The following is a 19,572-nucleotide window of genomic DNA, read 5'->3' as shown; positions in this document are numbered from 1 at the left end:
TGGGGAATTTTAGGGAAAAAATAGTTTATTTTTATTAGTTTTTTATATTAATTTACAAAAGGACTAAAATAACGCAAAATGGTTAGGATATTAGAAATTAATTTGCAGTTTTAGTGTTTTATACATATATTTAATAATGTATTGTTAATGATTGATTGTGTATAACTCTTTAAACTATCAATGCATTAAAATTAAATAATAAATAATTATTATCAAAATGTTAACTAAAGGTGGTGTTTCCCTTGCCTTCTATTTTTTTTTTTTTGGATGTTCCCTACCCTTCTTTTATCAAGTTTTGTTATGATTCCATGGCCGTTCTATCGAGCCCGCTTTCTCTTTGGGCTATGCGGGTTAGCCTCTTTCTCTCGATTTCCTTCTTAAAATTGGCTTTAATGTCCAAAAATATCTGTAACTTTCATAATAAGCCACAAGAAAATAAACACCCAATAACAAAATAGAAAAAATAGTGCTAGACCGTTATAAAACGTGTGAGGCCCAATAACAAAATTTGAAATGAAACGTGAAATTGCGGTGTCCATTGGCGCCTTTGGAATTAAGCTCGCACTTTCATTCTTCTCCCAAACAGCGACCACTCTCTCTGCTTCCATTCCCTTTGAACTTCGCACAACACTTCTTCTTCTTCTTCTTCTTCTTCTTCAAATTGTTCCGTTCACCGATTATGGCTTCCGTAACTGAATCTTCTTTAATATCGAAGCTCCAATCCGCCGATTCCGCCGGAATTTTCACACAAGTCTACGATTACCTCCGTCCCCTCGCCGATATCAGCAAAAACAACAAGTCCTCCAAGTCCAAACCCGATCAAACCCTAATCCGCTCCCTCGCTAAGCGTTTTCTTCCATTCCTCAACAGCTCTCTCTCCGTTCTCCCCAAACACCTCACTAACATTTCCAAATCAGGTTCCTCCGACGGCGCCGTTGTGCTCGAGCTCTTCCAGGTTTTCAAGCTCTGCTTGGACTGCTTGGAATCCGTGGCTTCTCAATTGGAATCCAAGCCCTTTTCAGTTGAGTTCCTGAGAGTTCGAATGGTGCAATGTCTCGAAGCTTGTGGTAGGGTTGACGAGGCAGAAGCGGAAGGTTTACGGATTTTGGAGAATCTTCGTTCGACCTCGAAATCGACAAAGAGGAAGGCGAAGATTCTTCCCGAGGTAGATAAGGACGGCGTTGCTGACAAAGATAAGGAGTTGTCTTTGCTGGTGGTTCAGATTGTTGTGGCACTAGTGAGGTGTGCGGCGGTGGGGACTAGTAAAGAGTATGGGCGCTTCAGGAGGGTGCTTGATTTGGTGGAGGAAGTAAGGCCATGGCTCAGGTATGTCAGTGTTTGTTGTTCCGGCATTTTTCTGGCAAGGTTGTAGTGTTAATAGTAATTTCATATTGCTTATTGACAAATAGAGCACGGTTTGTTGTATAATTGTATGAAAAAGAAAAAAAAAATGAGAAGCTTCTGAAGTAGTTTCAGCTTCCATTTGTATTAAAACATCAAATTGTATTTTCCAATGCTTGCTCAGAGGGCCTTAGTTTGGACACATTGCAGCTTTGTATGCTCTGAACTGATATTAGCTATTAAATTTTCTTGTTTATTCAACTTATTGTTTAGGGGGTTAGGTGCCAGTTCTTATGATAAACACCAAGCGTTAGTGATTAATTTGGGCAAATGTGCTTTGAGTTTACTGGGGAAGACATGTTCTGATAAAGATCTGGTAGTCTCATTCTGCCGCATGACATTGACTGAGTATGTCAAATCTCCAGTCAACGATCAAGTCTTCAAGGTAACACACTTCTTATGTTTTGGATATAAACTTTGATAAATCTTGTACTTGTTGTCCTGATAAAATTTTAAATGCAGATTGCCCGAAGGATGTGCTCTTCACTATTAGCTCTGCAGGGGGATGAATCATTGTATATTATCGATATATTCGATTGTGTTGCTTCTGAGTGCAAGGTATTGTATAGGAAATCTCTGCTTACAATTCAATGATTCTGCATGTTAATGCTTGCAAGAAAGTAACCATGCAAAGTTACTTACCATAGCCTATTACCATTTTAATTATATTTAGACTAGACATAGGTAGAAGATTTGCAGTTTTATTTAGCTAATTAATTAATTAGAATTTAATATGGTGTTATCTTCATGGAATGGTTTCCCCTATTTATCAACTATACTTTTCCTTTCAGCTTGAAGAAGGCAGTGCTGGAATAGAATTTATTGAACTTGTAAATTATTGTGCCAACAAATGTCAGCCTGCAAATGCAAGTTTTTGTAATACATTTGCAGCATATTTGAACAAAATAGCAGAGCGTTTTCAAAAGGTATGTTTCTGGTGCTTGTTTTGTTTGTATAATGGATAAATTTTTGTATTCTACTTTGATTGGGGTAGTTTGGCAGGTTTTGACACCTATCAACTCAGTACTCAGGCTCTATGCTGCTGGATTGCTCCTTGTTAGCTGCGGTTTGAGGTCCAAGGTTGGAGATCTTGCAGCCTCTGAAAGTGCAAAATTTGAATGTCTACTTGGCACTTTAATGGAAAATCAGAAAATGATACAGACTTCGCCACCTTTGCTTGGTCAAGCATTTGCCTGGTTAGATTCTGGCTGTGAGTCTTATATGACTTACCTGCCATCTTACTCAGAGGCATTGAAGTTTCTATGCAAACCACTTGCTAAATCAGTCAATTCAGAAAGGAAGCAGTTAGTTACTGAAGAGGATGATGCTTCTGCCATAACAATGCTGTCCACAGTCCAAGATGCATTCTATATCCTTTGTCAAATTCTTCTTTCTAGCCTAAGGTACATCCAGTTAAATATCTGAAAATTAATTCTACTTTATGTCCTTTGTGTATATTATCAATCTATTCTTGTTTGTTTTCATTGTTATACAGCACAGTTTATTTAGAATCTTCACCTGTCATGTTAATGCTGAAGAGCAGTTTCCAAGAGTTTACCAATATACGTCTTTTTCATATATAAGACAATTCAAAAAAATAGAAACATTATACACTTTGTTCATTCCCCCTGCAGCTTTACATCTGAAAAGAACACAGATGAATTTGATGAAAACAGCAGAACATTGCTTAATGTAGCTCTAGCAACCTTCACTCTTTCTATCAGAACTAATCTTAAACTCCAGGTCCGCCTATTATTTCTAATTTTTTTCATCTTAAAAATGGCTTCTTGAGTTTCTAAATACATTGTTATTAGATCTAGTGTTTTGACAATTTATTTATTTGTTCCCAACATATCAGGAGAGCACAAGATTAGTTAAGCAGATGATGGCGAGTAAATGGATTGATACTGAAGGGATGAAATACATAATTGCTTCTCTCTACAATATTGCTGTAGCTTTGTACAGAAACAAGCAGCCAAATGAGGTATTGATATCCTATTTTCCATTGCCATCTTTTATATAATGTCATATATTTACTTATGAAATTTTCACAGAGTATCCCAACCTATGTTTACATAGCCAATCCTAAACTTGGAAAAAACGAGCAGGGTTGTGTTAAAGCTTGCGATAGCTCCTGTTGTACTTTGTTGCATCCCAATGCATTCCCACGACCCAATAACATCTTTGAATCCATGTAGGGTTGTGTTAGGCCCGCGACAACCCATGTAAAACCTTGCTTCATCCCAATACATGACCAAGACGCAATGACGTCTTTGGATCCATGTAAGGTTATGTTAGGCCTGTGACAATTCATGTCAAACTTTGTCGCACCCTGAGTCATGTCCATGACGCAATGTCGTAATTTGGATCCATGTTGAATTGTGTTAAACATGTGCCAGCCAACGTAAAACTTTGTCCCATCTCAATGCATGGACACGACACAGTGACATTTTAATCCATGTAGCTCAACTAGTAGGAAAAGGCTTTGTTAAGTTAACTTTTAACAAACAGGATGTGAGATGAATGGATGACATACAGTATTTTCACTTAATATAAACCGGTAGCTGCTGGTAGTAGTATTGCTCACTTTAAATCTGAAGTATATATATTGGAACACACATTAAATGTACTCAAGGATTACACAAGTTTGTCTCAAGTTTATAGTCCTAAAAGAATAGAAATGACGTGATAACTGATAAGTTACTTATCTAGTTCTCTATATTCAAATAAATATATATGGATATTTATTTCATGTGTTAAATGTGTGTACCATTAGGCTTATTATGCGATAATATATGAAAAAGGCTAATTTACTCTCTAATTTCCAGAGGTTACACGAGTAATTGTCTATATTAAGTAACGGTTTTTGAATGGACTTTTTTTTAACTCTACCATGCATTCCATGAAACCCGAACTGGGTTGGAAACTTGAAAATTGTAGTTACTTCCTTGTATTGGAGGTACACAATGTCCTTGAGCTCAATTGAAATATAAGAATGGTTAGAAAGAATCAAATTCCTCATCATTTATTCGCTTTATCAACTAAGCTTTGGCAATGCATCGACAAACTATTTAGTAAGACACCTGGTTGTTTTTGTAGGTTCGAAAACTCTATTAGTAATTAATTAAATACTTAAAAGTTTGTGTTTGCAAGTAAATCACACATAAACTGCTTAAAAGCTCTTCGAATAATGTAGGGCTGCCATATTCTACCACTGACGTTGATTTTTGTGAAAAAAAAGTGCAAATATGTAGATCATGGGAGAAATGAAAATGTGGAAAAGATGTATCTTAAAGTTGCTCAAATACAATGTATGACATTTTGATGCAGGCTTCTAAGGTTCTAAACCTGTGTTGTAAAGCATCCTGGATCTGTATTAAATGTTATTGTGCTAATTTGACGGAAGGGGTTCCGAAAGAGTTTGTAATAGAGGCTTACAAAAGAAGTGCTCTACTCTTAGATATTCTTTATGACATCAGCAGTCTTAAGATACGAAAGAAAGTGATTAAGATCCTTACAAACTGGTCCACTGCCAACAATCTGTTTCAGGATCTGCCAACTCCTATTCCTGTATTGAAGCAGTGGGTGAAGGTGTTGTTTCAAATCATTTAATTTCAAGTATTTATCAGTTTTCTGTTTATGTTTACTTCTTTTAACTTATTGTTTTAATATGGTCATGCAGATAGAATGTAAACAAGCTAAGCAGGTAGACGAGGAAGTTGATTCTCTTACCTTGTACTCTCTCCTGTCATCTTCCACTGAGTTTTCCATGAGGAACATTAGCATCATCCTGGAGCAGGTTCACTATCATAGCAGATATTTCCTTTGCATAGAATTTCATCATTTTTTGCTGCTATGTATGTAAAGCTTTTGCACCTTTTGTGAATGTTTGCTGTAGGAACTTCAAGCATATGAGGAAATTAATCTTAAATATCCAGAATTCTGTCAGAAAATGCAAAGGAAAATTATAAATATCCTCCTGAAAGATATATACATAACACCAGATACTTGTTTTCAAAAGGCACAAACTCTGGTTAGAAAGGGAAAGGCACTAAGGATGTGTGGTACTGGCGATCTTAGGGACTGCATTCAATGTTTCTCAGAAGCAATAACTATCATGGTAACCTTTATTATTTGTAAACTATTGTTTACTATTGATGTATAAATTACTTATTTGAGGCAATTCCTCTTAAATAGAAGGAGATATTTGGTGAGACGGGTGCTGATAAAAATGCCATTGAGTATCAGTTGTCGGTGGCCTATTGCATGCGTGCACTTTGTACCCAAGAAGCTGAACCAAGTTCAAAGGTACTAGAACATAAACTATTATTTATTTCTCTCCTTTTAATTTTTGGAAGGGGCTGACACGGGAATTTCATTGGTGAATGTTGTCCTCAGTTATGGTCTTAGAATCAATTATATACTTTGTCTTATTGAATTTCTTATTTTGCTAAGCTAGTAAGCTTTCTTTGTTTTGTATATTAACCAGCAAATCTTTGAAGATGTCAAAGCTACATTGGATCTATGGTTGGGTATTTCTCCTCTTGGTTGCATTGAGGATGGAGACTGTTATCTGCCTGACAGTATAATGATTCTACTCTGCAATATAATAGATTTAATACAACTAAAGGTTCAGTTTACTTCTTTTGTCATATTGGTTGCTGAAGTTGTTGCATAATATGTTCGGTAACAAGATTTTGGTTTTCGTTGGCATATCCCCAGGGTTTCATGGAACTCTCCGGTAATGCATACAAGCTGCTGACTAGAATGTTTAAATGGAAGAATGTCTCAATTGAGAAGTGGTTGACTTTTCTTTGGGAAAGTAGAAGGCTAAGTCATGCTCTATGTGTTTCACCTATCTGTGAGGCATTCCAGAATTCATTAGAGCACTTTAATGAACTTTCAAATATTGAATCTTGGACACGTTATCTTCAAGGAAACCATTCATCATTAATAGGGTTTCAGCAGATTTTCTCATTTTTACTTTCTAGCTCTCATAAAAATTCTTGCTGTAATGGAGACTCTTTTCAAAATGACATTACAGCTGATGATGTTCAAAAGGCTGCTCTGGAACTGATTTCAAATGTAAGGTTCATTTTTAGGAAGACTTTATCATACTCTTTTATCCAAAATCATCACTCCGTTCTCTTTTAATCTCCTAGGTTTCTGTTCCAAATCATTCCACTTTTCTTGCTGGTTATCTTTACTATGATTTGTGCCCAAGGCTTGTTGCAAATGGACGGTTAATAGAGGTAAGTATCATTGATTTTGATTCAATCTAAATTCTTGTGTTACCCATTGGCTGCCTTAAATTTTTTAAGTAATAGATAAGTGCTATTTGAAACATGTGTCATACTTGTCTTCATTGTTCTATTTTAATAAGAGATTGCGAAACTGGTGTATATTTTATCTCCAACTTGGTTGAATAGGTAAATAGTGAAAACATACATGAACTTGAAAATGGATTTGGACATGATATGGTCTAAAAAGGGCAGTCCAGTGCACAAACTTCATGTGTTACACAGGATTTCGGGAATGGCTGTACTCAATGGGTAATGTAAGTGATCTAACCTATGGCAAGCACCACACTTGTGACCGGGAGGTCAAATGGAGAAAACTAAACAGTTGCTCCAAGGGTCCCTTTCATGATATGGTCTAAATCAAAGTTAAAAATTCAAAAATTTTAATACATCTCTATATAGGTCCAAATGCATTTTTACTTTCCTCCTTCTAGCTTCTACCTTTTCATTCAAGCATGTCTTAATTATCTTAAAACACGGTTTTTTTTATCAACTTAAAAATTCTTTGTCTATTAGCTGTAGATCTTTGGAGATGTGTCTTATCTTCTTTCAATTCAAATTGACTTTTTGAAAGAATATATATCAAGTTAATTTCATTCCATATGTGCTGGTTTGCAATAGGTTGAATTTTCTTATTAACTTGTTAGAAATAAAGATATCTTTCACTCTAACATAGTATAAGGCATAATTAATTTTTTTACTGATGAAGAAAAAACTATATATAGAGGGGGGGGGGGGAGGTTGCCCCATTTTTCAAGGTTAGGGCCATGCATAAATTGTAATAAGAGCTAACAATGTTACTTATAGTTGACCTAATCAATGAAGGACATGTTGTATTCTTCTTTTTGAGTTTATATAGCATTGACTTACATTATTCCCCAGCTCACAGTATCTCTTTTTCTGTTTTATTTGCTAGGCTCTTTCATTTGCAAAGGAAGCCCACAAATTACATTCTAAACTCTTCCATCTTAAATTTACCCACGTTGTTAAGCAAATGAATGAAGAGCACAATGTAATAGTTGATTTCTCTAAGAATCTTAGGGATGGAGTTGATAGAATTGAAGTGAGCAAATCAGTCGCTAGGGAAACTTTGCTATTTGATTCTATATCATGGAACTTGGAAGAGTTTTATCTTAGTCCATGGAAAATATTGCAGTGTTATCTAGAGAGCACTCTTCAGGTTTGACTTTGTGACATCATCTATCTATCTTGTACTTTGAATCAAATCTATTTGGTGAATTGGTGGTATCTTGTTATGCACTACAATTCAATTTCATCCATCTATGCAGGTAGGAATTATCCTTGAAATGATCGGAGATGCAACTGAGTCTGAAACTTATCTCCAGTGGGGGAAAGCCATATCTGATTCACTGCAGCTGCCTTTGTTTACCGTTGCTTTCTCTTCTCTCTTAGGTATTAAAATCATTTGTAGCATTTCTCCCTTTGATTTATAACTTTTCATTCAAAGTATTATAAATTTGTTTTGCCGTTTTTGTGATGTAATTTGCTAGGAAAACTCTATGTTAAGAAAAGACACTGGGATTTAGCAGAAAAGGAACTTCAAAGTGCTCAGGAAATTTTCAAGAAAAGCAACACAATGTTGTGTTGCTCAAAGTGTAAACTGATCCTTGAGGTGACACTTAATCACTTTTTTGGAGATTTGTGTCAAAGTAAATTTGACAGTTGTGAAGGGACTACTAATGGAAAGACCGCAAAATATTGGTTCACATCAGCTCTAGATAAATTAAATCTTTCTGTGTGGAAAAACTCTCTTAGCTGTCCTGACAATGGCAGTGATGAAACTGCAATGGATGTTAAATGTGGTTCTGCTAAAATTTGTACTTGCTCTACAATGAATGAAATGGGTGAAAAAGTGAGGAAATCCATGAAAGCAGGGCCAGCATCCAAGATTGGAGAAAAGCAAAATAAAAAGACAAAGAATGCAGCAAAGGTTTTAACAAAGGATACAAATTTGTCTATTGAGAATAAACCAAGGATAACCCGTTCTAAATATCGAGCTTCACAAAATCAAGATATAAGCATTTCCAGCAAGTCAGAAGTTGTGCAAAGTGTGGATGGAAATTTTATTTCCAATCCATCTTGTATGCTACACAGGAAGGAGACAGATTTGAATACTGCTGCAACATGCATTTTCTCAAAAATGAGGTGTTGGCACTGTCTTCCTTCAGAAGTCTTGGAATCTGGTTTACTAACTGATTTTATTAATCTGAAATGGGAGTTTGTCCGGAGAAAAATGTCAATGAAGTTGCTTACTCGATTAGGTACAGTTGCTGTTTCATATCTTCTGTTTTTGCTCTGCTCTTGTGTGAATTTGTGCATTTTCAATGGTCCTCTATTGGCGGTGGTTATCAATCCTTTCAAGATATTTTGCCTTTCACAATGATAATGTGCTTTTGCTTACTTTGGTAGCTGCCAGTCAAGAGCTATAGTTGCATCGCTTTTACTTGTAGTTGTTATTTTGTGGACTTCTTTCTTCATAGTTGATGGGATAGGATGCTTCAGTTGAGAGCACTTCTGCTATTCTGCATGCAAGATCTTGATTTTCCAGGAATGTGAAATTGCAGACTAGTTGACTCATAACTTGCTTTGCTTTATACTTGTCTCTACTTTGACGTCTAAGTCATGTATTTATTTGTGGCATACAGTTGTTTAGTTCTTCCTTCTGATGTGATTGTTGAACTTGAACCACAGTGAAATGCTTTGCATATCCCAATCAAATTGATGAAGTTCATAACGTTCTTCTAAGAAGTGTATCAGTTCTAGCCAGCAGAAATCCATTCTACCAAACATTCTCCTCTATTCCTTTAGATTATTTTGTGCTCATGGTCCCAAAGGAGATCCCAGGAGATGTATTTACAATTGAACGTGCAGAAATAGTTTATGAAATATGTTGGTATTCTTTGAAGGGCTATCACTCCAAGGCTGCAAGGTATGTGTACTGATTATTATTGTTTAGATTTTGAGGTCTGAATATATTTAAATTTTAAAGTAGGGTAGCCCCTACTTAGTTATGGTTGCTGCTCCAGGAACATATTTATGAATAACTAACTGTATAAGTTTTACATTTTGATTTTACCTTACAGGAACGTTTTCCGTAATGTAAATTCCATCAGGTTTGAAGACCTGGCTTCTTGGCTGATGGTAGCCTTCATACTCTCTCGTGAGGTTTCTGTTATTTTTCAGAAGGTCATACTTCTCCATTTTCATGTTGTTATTACTCATTACAATCTTTCACTAAATTAATTTAATATTTTGTTGGGTGTTATAAACTGGATACTTTTTCCTTGATAGTAATTAGTAAATTTGTGGATGTGCTGATTGCTTTTTGGAGGATTCAAGGCATCAAACAAAATTTGAATATGATTATATGAAGAATATATATTTTAAAGAATATACATATCTACTTATCTATATCTATTATATATAATGGGGATTGGGAGAAGTTTGGTGCACAATTTTTTTTCTAAAATGTCCTTCGTCATGTATATTCACAAAAATATTTTTAATTTCTATGACTTAACCCAAGACCTCTTAGAGTGCAAAGTACGATACACTAGTTTTTATTGCAAACATTTAATAAATAATGGTGGATTGATATGCACTATACACTAGTATTGTAATATGTATAATATAGAATAAAATTATATAATAATTATATATACATTGCATTGCATCTATCTCTGACAAAAAGTCAGTGTAATATTTAGGTTTTTGGTTAATTTTTGGGGAAACTATAACTATCTCTAAATGCAGATTGCACAACAGGTCTATATGGTTAGATAATCTTTGATGCTTCGTATTTTGTAGCCGAATATTTAGTTGCTTAATCCTCTTTCTGAGCTTTATAGTTTCTTACTATGTTTCCTTTTTGTCATTTGGATTGGTCATGACCTTATGGTGATAAGGATGCTGCAACAGGTGTCTAAATTACTTGCTGTAATACATGTTTCCACATTGAGGGAGCAAATTTCTATGTCATCTCTTAGCCAAACTTTGAGTGAAAATTATTGGGCTTCGTATTTCCACCAGGCTTCAATTGGAACTCATTATACTCACCAATTTCTTTCAAATCTAACTGGGAGATGCAAGGTACAGTCCCTTGTCAAGACTCGTTTCTCTGTGACTATCAAATATTATGGAATTTTATCTAGGCTTCTGCTTTAAATGTTGACATGTGAACAAAATACTAGTTGGTTCAGAAAATGGGAATTTCTCTTGTAAATTTGTGCTCTGATTTGGGCATCATCATGTGTGTTTCTCAGTATACTAATTCCTATAGAATTCTGTTTATTTTGTCCTCTTAGTCTCTAAGTAGTCCTTTGACTGAGTTACAGCTTGCTTACAGGCATGAGTTGTGCATTGTAGCACTTACATCTAAGCTATACGCATGGTTAGTTTGTGTGCAATCTAGATGACAAATTTATTTAAAAATTTAGACATTGTCAGTAATTTAGTGACCCAAGAGTGATTCATGCTATCAGTGAAACATTGATGAATTCTTGTTACTAGGTGCTCTGAAGTGACATTTGTAATTATGGTATGTGACAATTACAGCCCATCAAGTATTAATGACATGTTCAATTTCAGGGTTCATATATATCTAAATCTTGCAAGCAAGAAGGCTCTTTCAACTTACTCAGGTAACAGTTGTTCTTGTTGCATAAGAAATGAAGCTACAGTTGACATAACCTGAAGCAAATGCAATTCTCTCTGTACATGTTACTTCCTGCAGGCTTGTACCTGATACCTCTGCAGATCTTGCAGAATATGTGAAAAAGTTTCTAGCTAGTCTGCCATCTACAACAATAATCTGCATAAGTTTTCTTGGACATGATTATGCTAGTTTACTACAGGAATTGTTGCTTTATCCTACAAGTGTTAAAGTATGGATGCAGGTCTCACGACTGAGTTTTAAGAGTGAACCCATTGTAATGTTACTGCCTCTAGATTCTATTTTGCAAGGTACCTAGTTTCTTTAGACATAGTCTGCATCTCATGTAAGTATTAAGCTTATCTTTGTCTAACAGATAATTTATAACTTCTATTTGCCAGATTCAAATGAGGATGATCTTGTAACTGGTACACTTCTTGAAAAACCTAGTGAAAATTGGCATTGTCCGTGGGGTTTCACGGCAGTTGATGATGTTGCTCCAGCATTCAGAACAATCTTGGAAGAGAATTACTTGTCATCACTATCTCCTTTTGAAGATACACCACAGAATAGAATTTTATGGTGGAAGAGAAGAAAGAACCTTGACCACCGTCTTGATGAATTGTTGAGGTGTGCTACTGCTTATGATTTTTATGAGCTGATTTGCATTAGCTTTGCTTAAATTGGGCTTTTGCTACCATGCATATTGTTAAGCACCTGAGTAAAGTTAAGAACCACACCTTAAAAGCTAGCTATTAAGGAAGAAGAACCATGCTCTTTAAATACAATATCAAGCATCATATACTACTTGTTGTGGAACTTTGGGTACTCCATAATACCCAAGTCCCAAACACATCTATTGCTCCATTTCACCATAGTAGTGCTGCTTGTATTTAATGCAATAGCCACTTTTTCTACTCTTTTCAAGGGATACACAAAAGGTTAAATATGCCACTATGCACATTAACATCTTGGATATGACTAGTAGTAATTTAAAATTATAGCAAAGTAATTTTCAAATCTCCTTAAAATTGGCATACCTTACCAGGAACATTGAAGACTTGTGGTTTGGCCCATGGAAATGCTTGCTTCTTGGAGAATGGTTGAATTGCAAGAACTTTGACTTGGTGCTCAAGAATCTTGCAAATGATCTAAGATCGAAGTGCAAAATAGATGTAAATGAGAGTCTTCTTAAGGTTATTCTTGGAGGCTCTAAACATGTTTGTGAAGGGAAAACAATTGTTTCACAACTATGCTCAAGGAAAGACTGTTACGTTGCTAAAGTAGGTTATTGTGATGAAGCAAGGAGTGGGGTATTTTTAAATGCTGCCAATGAATTTGGAGTATCATCTGAGGTTGCTTTTCAGCTGTTAAATGACGCATTAGAAGTTCTGGAAGTTGATGACACTGTTAATAGAGAGCCAGTAATTCTTGTGTTGGATTATGAGGTGCAGGTAAGTTAAGTTCTTTCTGACCTAATGGTAGTTAGGAATTAGTTTCAAGTTCTACTTTCTGGATGTTTTGGAATTTATCATTTAGTAATATGGTACCTTTTATTATTAATATAATGCCTCCTCATGTTTAAGTTGTAGTTCATGCTTCTATCTAAATGTTTCATTTTCTATGTTTCCAAAATTAATATAATTGATCTATGTGCTCCCTAGCTGGCATTCAAAGTAGCAGCATTTTCAACAAACCTAATCAGATTGCTTATTTCCACCACTGTGACAGATGCTTCCTTGGGAAAGTTTGCCCATATTAAGAAACCTGGAAGTTTATCGGATGCCTTCAGTTAGCAGCATCTCTGCTGTCCTTGATATCAGTGGCATCCATCAGGAACAGGAGGGAAGAAACCTAGTATCTTTTCCTTCTATAGATCCATTGGATGCCTTCTATTTATTGAATCCAGATGGCGATCTCTCTCGCACTCAAATTGAATTTGAGAACTGGTTTAGAGATCAAAATCTCGAGGTATTTTAGTAGTTTGTACTTTCACCAAAGTAAATTGTTAATAGACTTTCATATTGCTGATTGTTTTGTCTGATCCAATGAATAATCATGTCTTCTCATTGTTACTTTTCAGGGAAAGGCAGGTTCCAAACCTACCGTCAAAGAACTAGCTTCAGCATTAACAAGTCATGACCTTTTCATATACTTTGGGCATGGCAGTGGTAAAGCTTTATTAAATGTCTTAAAATTTATAGATATGATACATTGTAGTTTCCTGTTGTAAATATATTTAAGGTGTTTGAATGCATCTTCACAGGAGCACAATACATTCCGCGGCACGAGATTCAGAAACTAGAGAAATGTGCTGCTACGCTACTAATGGGGTGCAGCAGTGGTTCATTGACCTTGCAGGGGAGCTATGTGCCACAAGGTGTTCCCTTGTCATATCTGCTGGCTGGTTCTCCGGTTATTGTTGCCAATTTGTGGGAAGTGACAGACAAGGATATAGATAGATTTGGTAAGGCTATGCTTGATGCGTGGTTGAAACAAAGGTCTGATCTTCCAAAGGAATGCTTCCAGTGTAACTTATTATCAGAGGAATTTGAGGCGATGAACTTAAAGGGTAAAGCAAAGAGGAAAGGTGCAAGGAAGAAAGTACAAGAATCGGCAGAAACTGATTCACCTAGGATCAACTGTGGTCACCGACCTAAAATTGGAGCTTTCATGGGCCAAGCACGTGAAGTCTGCACCCTTCCTTTTCTGACAGGGGCATCTCCAATATGTTATGGTGTTCCTACTGGGATTTGGAGGAAGAATAATATTTAGCCTCAAACAAAGCTCTTACACAACCACCCTTGTTTGATATGCTGTCAAGAAGTTCATCCATGTATCATGCTTAATCCCAAGAAAATAGAAATTTGATCCTACATTACCGGAAAGAAATACAAAACCCAATTCACCAAGCCAACTGACCAAACCTAATCCTACAGCACTAACTTCTAACCATCCATTTAATTTGTATTTTTATTGTACAATTTGTCATTGTACCCCAACAGCTAGAGCAGAGCACCGTTAATGTAGAGAATAAATCATGATTATGTAATGCCTTACTCATATATTGGAATCATTTAAAAGCTCTAATAGTGGAAAATCTTTCAATTCCTTTGCATCTAAACAATCTATTAATAATATATTAAAACAGAGCTCAAGATAGTTTTTAGATGTATTGTTAGCTTTCTACTATTATATTATGTCAGCTTAGATGATTAATTCCCACAACTTGAGAGCACAATTTTATATCTTTGCATTATGCCATGTCAACCTAAGTGGCTAATTCACACATTTTTTTTATTAGCTCTAACGTAATTTCATACCTCGTTAACTTTCTTTTTCTCTATTCTTGCTAACTAGAATGAGACTCGTGCGAGGCGGTAAATTAATGATAGTATATAATAAATATTAAAAATTGTTATGTTTTATAGAAATAAATTAAATATGTGTAAATTAAAGTTAAATTTAAAAGGTGTTTTATTTAAAATAATTTGTAGTACAAAGGTTTTGAATATTGGAGTTGTATAAAGTGACATTTTTATTTAGTAGTTTGATTTTTACATTTATTTTAGTTGATGGACTTAATCTTCTTATGTGGTGTTCGTCCTCTTTTTTTTATTGGTTGTTGTTAGAGTTGTTGTTTCCTTCTTTCTGTCGTAGGTTCTTGTGAATGTATGTTCTTTATGAATTGTTGAGTTTGATGCACTTTTTATTGTGTTGTTTGTTTCATCTTTGTATGTATGTTCTTCTTCCGAAGATGTGTCTTGAATTTGTATCGTTTCTTTCTCCTTAATCTCTTGATGGAGTGGTGCTTCAATGTCATTATTTTTCTAGAATATGTCATTAAATTTGAAGTAGTTGTGCTCAATAAGTTTTTTACTTCGCCATCAAATAATACAAAAGTTGTTGTAACACTTTGATCTAAAATCTTTAATTGAACTCTGAACCTAAAATAAGTAGTATTGGGTTAGTAACTAATAATTTGATAGATGAGATTATGAAAAGTATATGGAGTTACTATATTGTGGTGTTTGATTACATGTGCTACAAATGTAGTTGTTTCCTTTCATTTATAGTTGCTAAAATTGTGAAGATCTTTTCCTATTCCAATATTCAATTTATGTTATTATTAGGTATATGATATTTGAGAAAGTATGAATGTATGATGCATGTTGTGAGTTTTTTTTTTTTTGTCATATCTGATCATCAGATTCTCATTGCATGGCCATTAGATCTTTGATAGTTATTCGATTTCTAATCATTCTACTCTGAAAGAATGATGCTCTATTGAGTAAGTTTGAGATGTGTAGTTTGGAAATAATTTTCTTGTGTTAAATTTGATATTATTTGAAGGAATAGTGATAAGAGACTTATATAAGTAGTTTAAATAGTATGAAATTTGAATATTTATAACGTAAAATTTATTATGATTAATAATATTATTATGACATTTGTAATATGGATACTTATTACCTTTAATAAGTTATTTATAAAAATTAATAAATTAATTGTTGGGGTTATAAATTTATTATATTGTTTATAACGGTAAGATATAATAAATATCGGAATATGAATTCAATGTATTTGCAGGTTATAAATTTATTATATTGTATTTTTTTTAGTTTTTTATTTGTATATTTTATTTTTTTGCTGATTTGGAAATAATAGTTAATTTGGCAAGAATTGAGTGGTTGATTCTAAAATTTTGCCAAGTAAGCGATATTGCTGACATGAAATTAGTAGGAGGAAAGAAATGTCTTAAAAGTAATGTGGTAAACTTATATATCTACTTTTATATATTAAGAATAAATTTTTTGTACAACTAGAATTTGATTGATGACCATAATTTTTTTAAAAAATGTTCTAAACGTATGTATTAGGTCATTAGGTGATTGTGTGATTATGCTCATTAATATTTCTATTTTTTTGTATAATTGTATTCATAAGTTATATAGTTTTTTTTGTCGTTTATATATCATTTCTTTTTTCTTTCAACAATTTATATTTTTTAATATTATTTAGTTGTAACAATATTGTTGAAAATACAATCATGATTCATAAAAAATAAAATTAGAAAATTGAATATCATTTTAATTATCAAAACATTGATAATATTCATATTTGTATTTTATCTAATAATTTCATCACTGTATCATAGTATTTAAATATAACCTAAAAAAGAAAAAAAATAAAAGTAACTATTTAAAAAATAAAAATAATAAATAATTATATAAAATCAGGTGAATAAATTTCAATTGAATATTTTTATTACTTATAGTCTAATTTATGTATAATATTAATTTTTATTTTAAATTATCATTTATCATAAACCGTTATAAAATTTAAATTAATTTTGATATGCTACTAGACAAAATTTTGAACTTCTTAATCAATTAAATATAATTCATATTATTATTATTCAATCAAATTACAAAATAAAGATTAAGCACAATTATTATCTATATTAAAATAGTATATTTTTTCTTTATATGTCTTTTTTGTTGAATAATAATATTATTGAATCATAATATTATATATAAATTGTCAAATTAAATAAATATATTGTACAATACTTTTTTACGAATTAACTTCTAAGTCTAATATTAATTTACATATTATCTAATATATCCCTAAGCAATATATAGTATTTTAAATTTATAATATATAATATAATTAATTTAGCTCTCCACGCATCCCACGAATCTTATTCTAAGTATCAATTAGTTATGGAAATGCAAATTCAATCCAAGTGTGATCAAACTAAGAACATGAACTCCCGGAACTAGAACTAAATTTTATTAGCTATTTTTCCAAGTTATCTACATGTTATCAAACTGGTACGATTTTCTTTAAAGATAAAGTAAAATTCTTTGAAAACTAAGAGTATGAATTTTTAAATTTTTGAAGTAAATATATTTGTAAACTTATATCACTTTTTGTACTTCAAAGTTCTGAGGGATCTCAACTTAAAAATGTCCACATTCCAGTGAAATCAGGTATCATGATTACTTCCTCCAATTTCTTTTAATGTGTAACTTTTTACTAAAATGTTGCATCAAAAGCAAAATCATCGAACTTTAGATTTTGTAATTTGCTGAAACTGCTTGTTAACAATCGTTTGCATGAATATTAGTTTGAGATCAAAGACCTCAATCAAACCTTTACACGAGTAAATTTCACAATGAAATGTGTATAATAGAAAGAATGTAGGAATGTACAAGTAAAATAAATTACACCGTAACATAAATGCCCAATTTCTGATTTCTAAGATCCTTGCAAAGAATACCTGCAATTGTTATTAAAACTACCTAGATTTTCTTTTGGATCTGGAAACTACCCAATTTATGATGCTAAAGATTCAACTCATATATATGCCTACCAAACTTCTCCTTTTCCAATATCCTGCTTCCAGCATCATCTTCAGCTACCCTGAGCTGCATGTCCTTCTCTCTGTCTATGTCTCCGGCCTGAGCGATGGAGTAGAACTCTGCCAGTGCCATGGTGATGGAGGTGGTTAACCAGGGATTCATCATGATGATTAACTTCACTATTTCTAGCATCTTCATTGGCAAATTCCATCCCACCAATAGAAGTGGAATGCTGTGCCCCATTCTGACTTGATCCCGGTCTAAACTGTAGATTTAAGTTGTCAAGGTTCCTATTCCCTTGCCGAGCTGAATGTAGCCGGAGGAATAAATTCATGGCTTCTATGCTCATCTGAACTCTACCATTTCTATCAGCACCATCTACATCAACAGAAGCATCCTCTTCATCTTCATCTGTATCAATGTTGTTTTGGCGTCCTTCTATGACATAGTCTCCCAAAACCATTGCCCCAGGCATGGTTGATGTTACTGTACTGATCACATCGTCACGTTCACGCTCCCACTCAAGCCATCTCCATTTCTGCTCATGAGCGGGATCAACCGCACGGGGACGTGCCAAGGGATGCTCCGCCCTCACATGCTTCCTCAACTCTTTGTAATTCCCAGAAAACAAGCAATTATCTTGCATGCAACTTCTTTTCTTTGCATTCAAATAGTCCCGAGCAGGTTCAACAACAGTCCAACCTTTCACCTGTCCCCTGCATAGTGGGCATGCAAGCTTTAAGACTTCTTTCTCCCCGGCAAGGGAGTTTGAATCTTGTAATGCACCTTGATTATTTGTTGATATAATGTTAGTGTATGCTTTTTTGTACTGATCGAGGCAGTTGGAATGACGAAAGCTAGTCCCACACATATAGGGACGGCAACCTTTGTCATGTGAAGAACAAAGGAGAAGAACAGCATTGTGAGGGTACTCCATGCACACAGAACATGTGACATCTTTCCACTCCCTCTTATCCAAGGCTTCAGAGCATTTCTTTGGGCACATATCCTCACAAATATTCTTCTTGCAAGTAGGCAGCAGGTATGGGATAGATCTATACCTTTGCGAAGCATTCCTACGCTGTCCCCTGCTTCCTTTTGCCATTTTTTTATTTCCCAACAGAACCTGGGATTCAAAATGCAAAATATGAAAGGGAAAAAAAAAGACATTCTGACTTTGTAATTCAAAAGACTACACAGTCAAACTACATTAAAGGTAATCAGTATTGTATTGAAGAATTATAATAATAACACGACTTAACCCATAATCTAAGGAAATTAGAGTAAGTGGCACAAAGCTTGAATGTGATATCAAAGGTTCAGTGATGGTAAATCATAAATTCAGTTTCACTAACAAATCCATAAGGAAGTGAGAGAGAAAGCAATCGACATTACCCAAATATCTAAACAGGAATGAAGAGAAGTGAAAAACTGAAAAACACCAATTTTCCGCTCTTGCAATAAAAAAGACATTCATAAAGTTTCTGTGATCAAATCCAAATTTACACAACTTGCAACGTGGCATAAAACGTCTTAACTTATTCCATTCACTACCAAAGGTTTCTCCAAGTTTTTCATGAGAAACCAATTCCCTATATATGGAGAGATCTAAATTCCTGATGACATCAAAATACCAACATCTGAGTTATGAGCACCCTTTCTTTTCCCCAAAACATAATTTATATACGCATGAAGTAATTGCAATAGCTAAAGGAACTTAAAACTGTTCATACTGAAAACATTTTCAGGACTATTGTCCCAATTAAGACAAAAAGAGCTCGGCCCATCTAGTTACTGAGTCAAAATCATTGGTCTTGATATTGATATAGTA

At 34.1% G+C, this 19,572-nt stretch overlaps 2 protein-coding genes across 2 annotated transcripts; one reads left to right on the top strand and one right to left on the bottom strand.

Moving 5' to 3' along the window:
• Window positions 1-566: 566 nt before the first annotated feature.
• On the top strand, window positions 567-14,520 carry LOC107468818 (separase). Its single transcript, XM_016088189.3, has 27 exons — window positions 567-1,326; window positions 1,615-1,786; window positions 1,864-1,959; window positions 2,193-2,327; window positions 2,404-2,804; window positions 3,036-3,144; window positions 3,260-3,385; window positions 4,732-4,992; window positions 5,084-5,200; window positions 5,300-5,521; window positions 5,599-5,709; window positions 5,891-6,031; window positions 6,124-6,486; window positions 6,564-6,653; window positions 7,618-7,881; window positions 7,991-8,114; window positions 8,213-8,983; window positions 9,414-9,651; window positions 9,806-9,908; window positions 10,641-10,811; window positions 11,310-11,362; window positions 11,455-11,684; window positions 11,775-12,003; window positions 12,422-12,827; window positions 13,105-13,344; window positions 13,457-13,544; window positions 13,640-14,520. Exons 1-27 carry the CDS (start codon window positions 680-682, stop codon window positions 14,146-14,148), a joined length of 6,417 nt encoding a protein of 2,138 aa, XP_015943675.1. The 5' UTR covers window positions 567-679; the 3' UTR covers window positions 14,149-14,520.
• Window positions 14,521-17,477: 2,957 nt separating this feature from the next.
• On the bottom strand, window positions 17,478-19,559 carry LOC107468826 (uncharacterized). Its single transcript, XM_016088202.3, has one exon. It carries the CDS (start codon window positions 18,844-18,846, stop codon window positions 17,794-17,796), a length of 1,053 nt encoding a protein of 350 aa, XP_015943688.1. The 5' UTR covers window positions 18,847-19,559; the 3' UTR covers window positions 17,478-17,793.
• Between the last annotated feature and the right edge of the window lie 13 nt (window positions 19,560-19,572).

This window comes from Arachis duranensis, chromosome 10, assembly GCF_000817695.3.
Source record: "Arachis duranensis cultivar V14167 chromosome 10, aradu.V14167.gnm2.J7QH, whole genome shotgun sequence".
Taxonomy (NCBI): domain Eukaryota; kingdom Viridiplantae; phylum Streptophyta; class Magnoliopsida; order Fabales; family Fabaceae; genus Arachis; species Arachis duranensis.
This window is presented reverse-complemented; position numbering and strand designations above follow the sequence as displayed.

Bases quoted from the DNA above. Each gene is read 5' to 3' on its own strand.
- LOC107468818 (XM_016088189.3), top strand. From the start codon at position 680: ATGGCTTCCGTAACTGAATCTTCTTTAATATCGAAGCTCCAATCCGCC. The intron at 3,145-3,259 runs GTCCGCCTATTA...CCAACATATCAG, and splicing joins GAACTAATCTTAAACTCCAG to GAGAGCACAAGATTAGTTAA. The intron at 11,363-11,454 runs GTAACAGTTGTT...TACTTCCTGCAG, and splicing joins GGCTCTTTCAACTTACTCAG to GCTTGTACCTGATACCTCTG.
- LOC107468826 (XM_016088202.3), bottom strand. From the start codon at position 18,846: ATGGCAAAAGGAAGCAGGGGACAGCGTAGGAATGCTTCGCAAAGGTAT.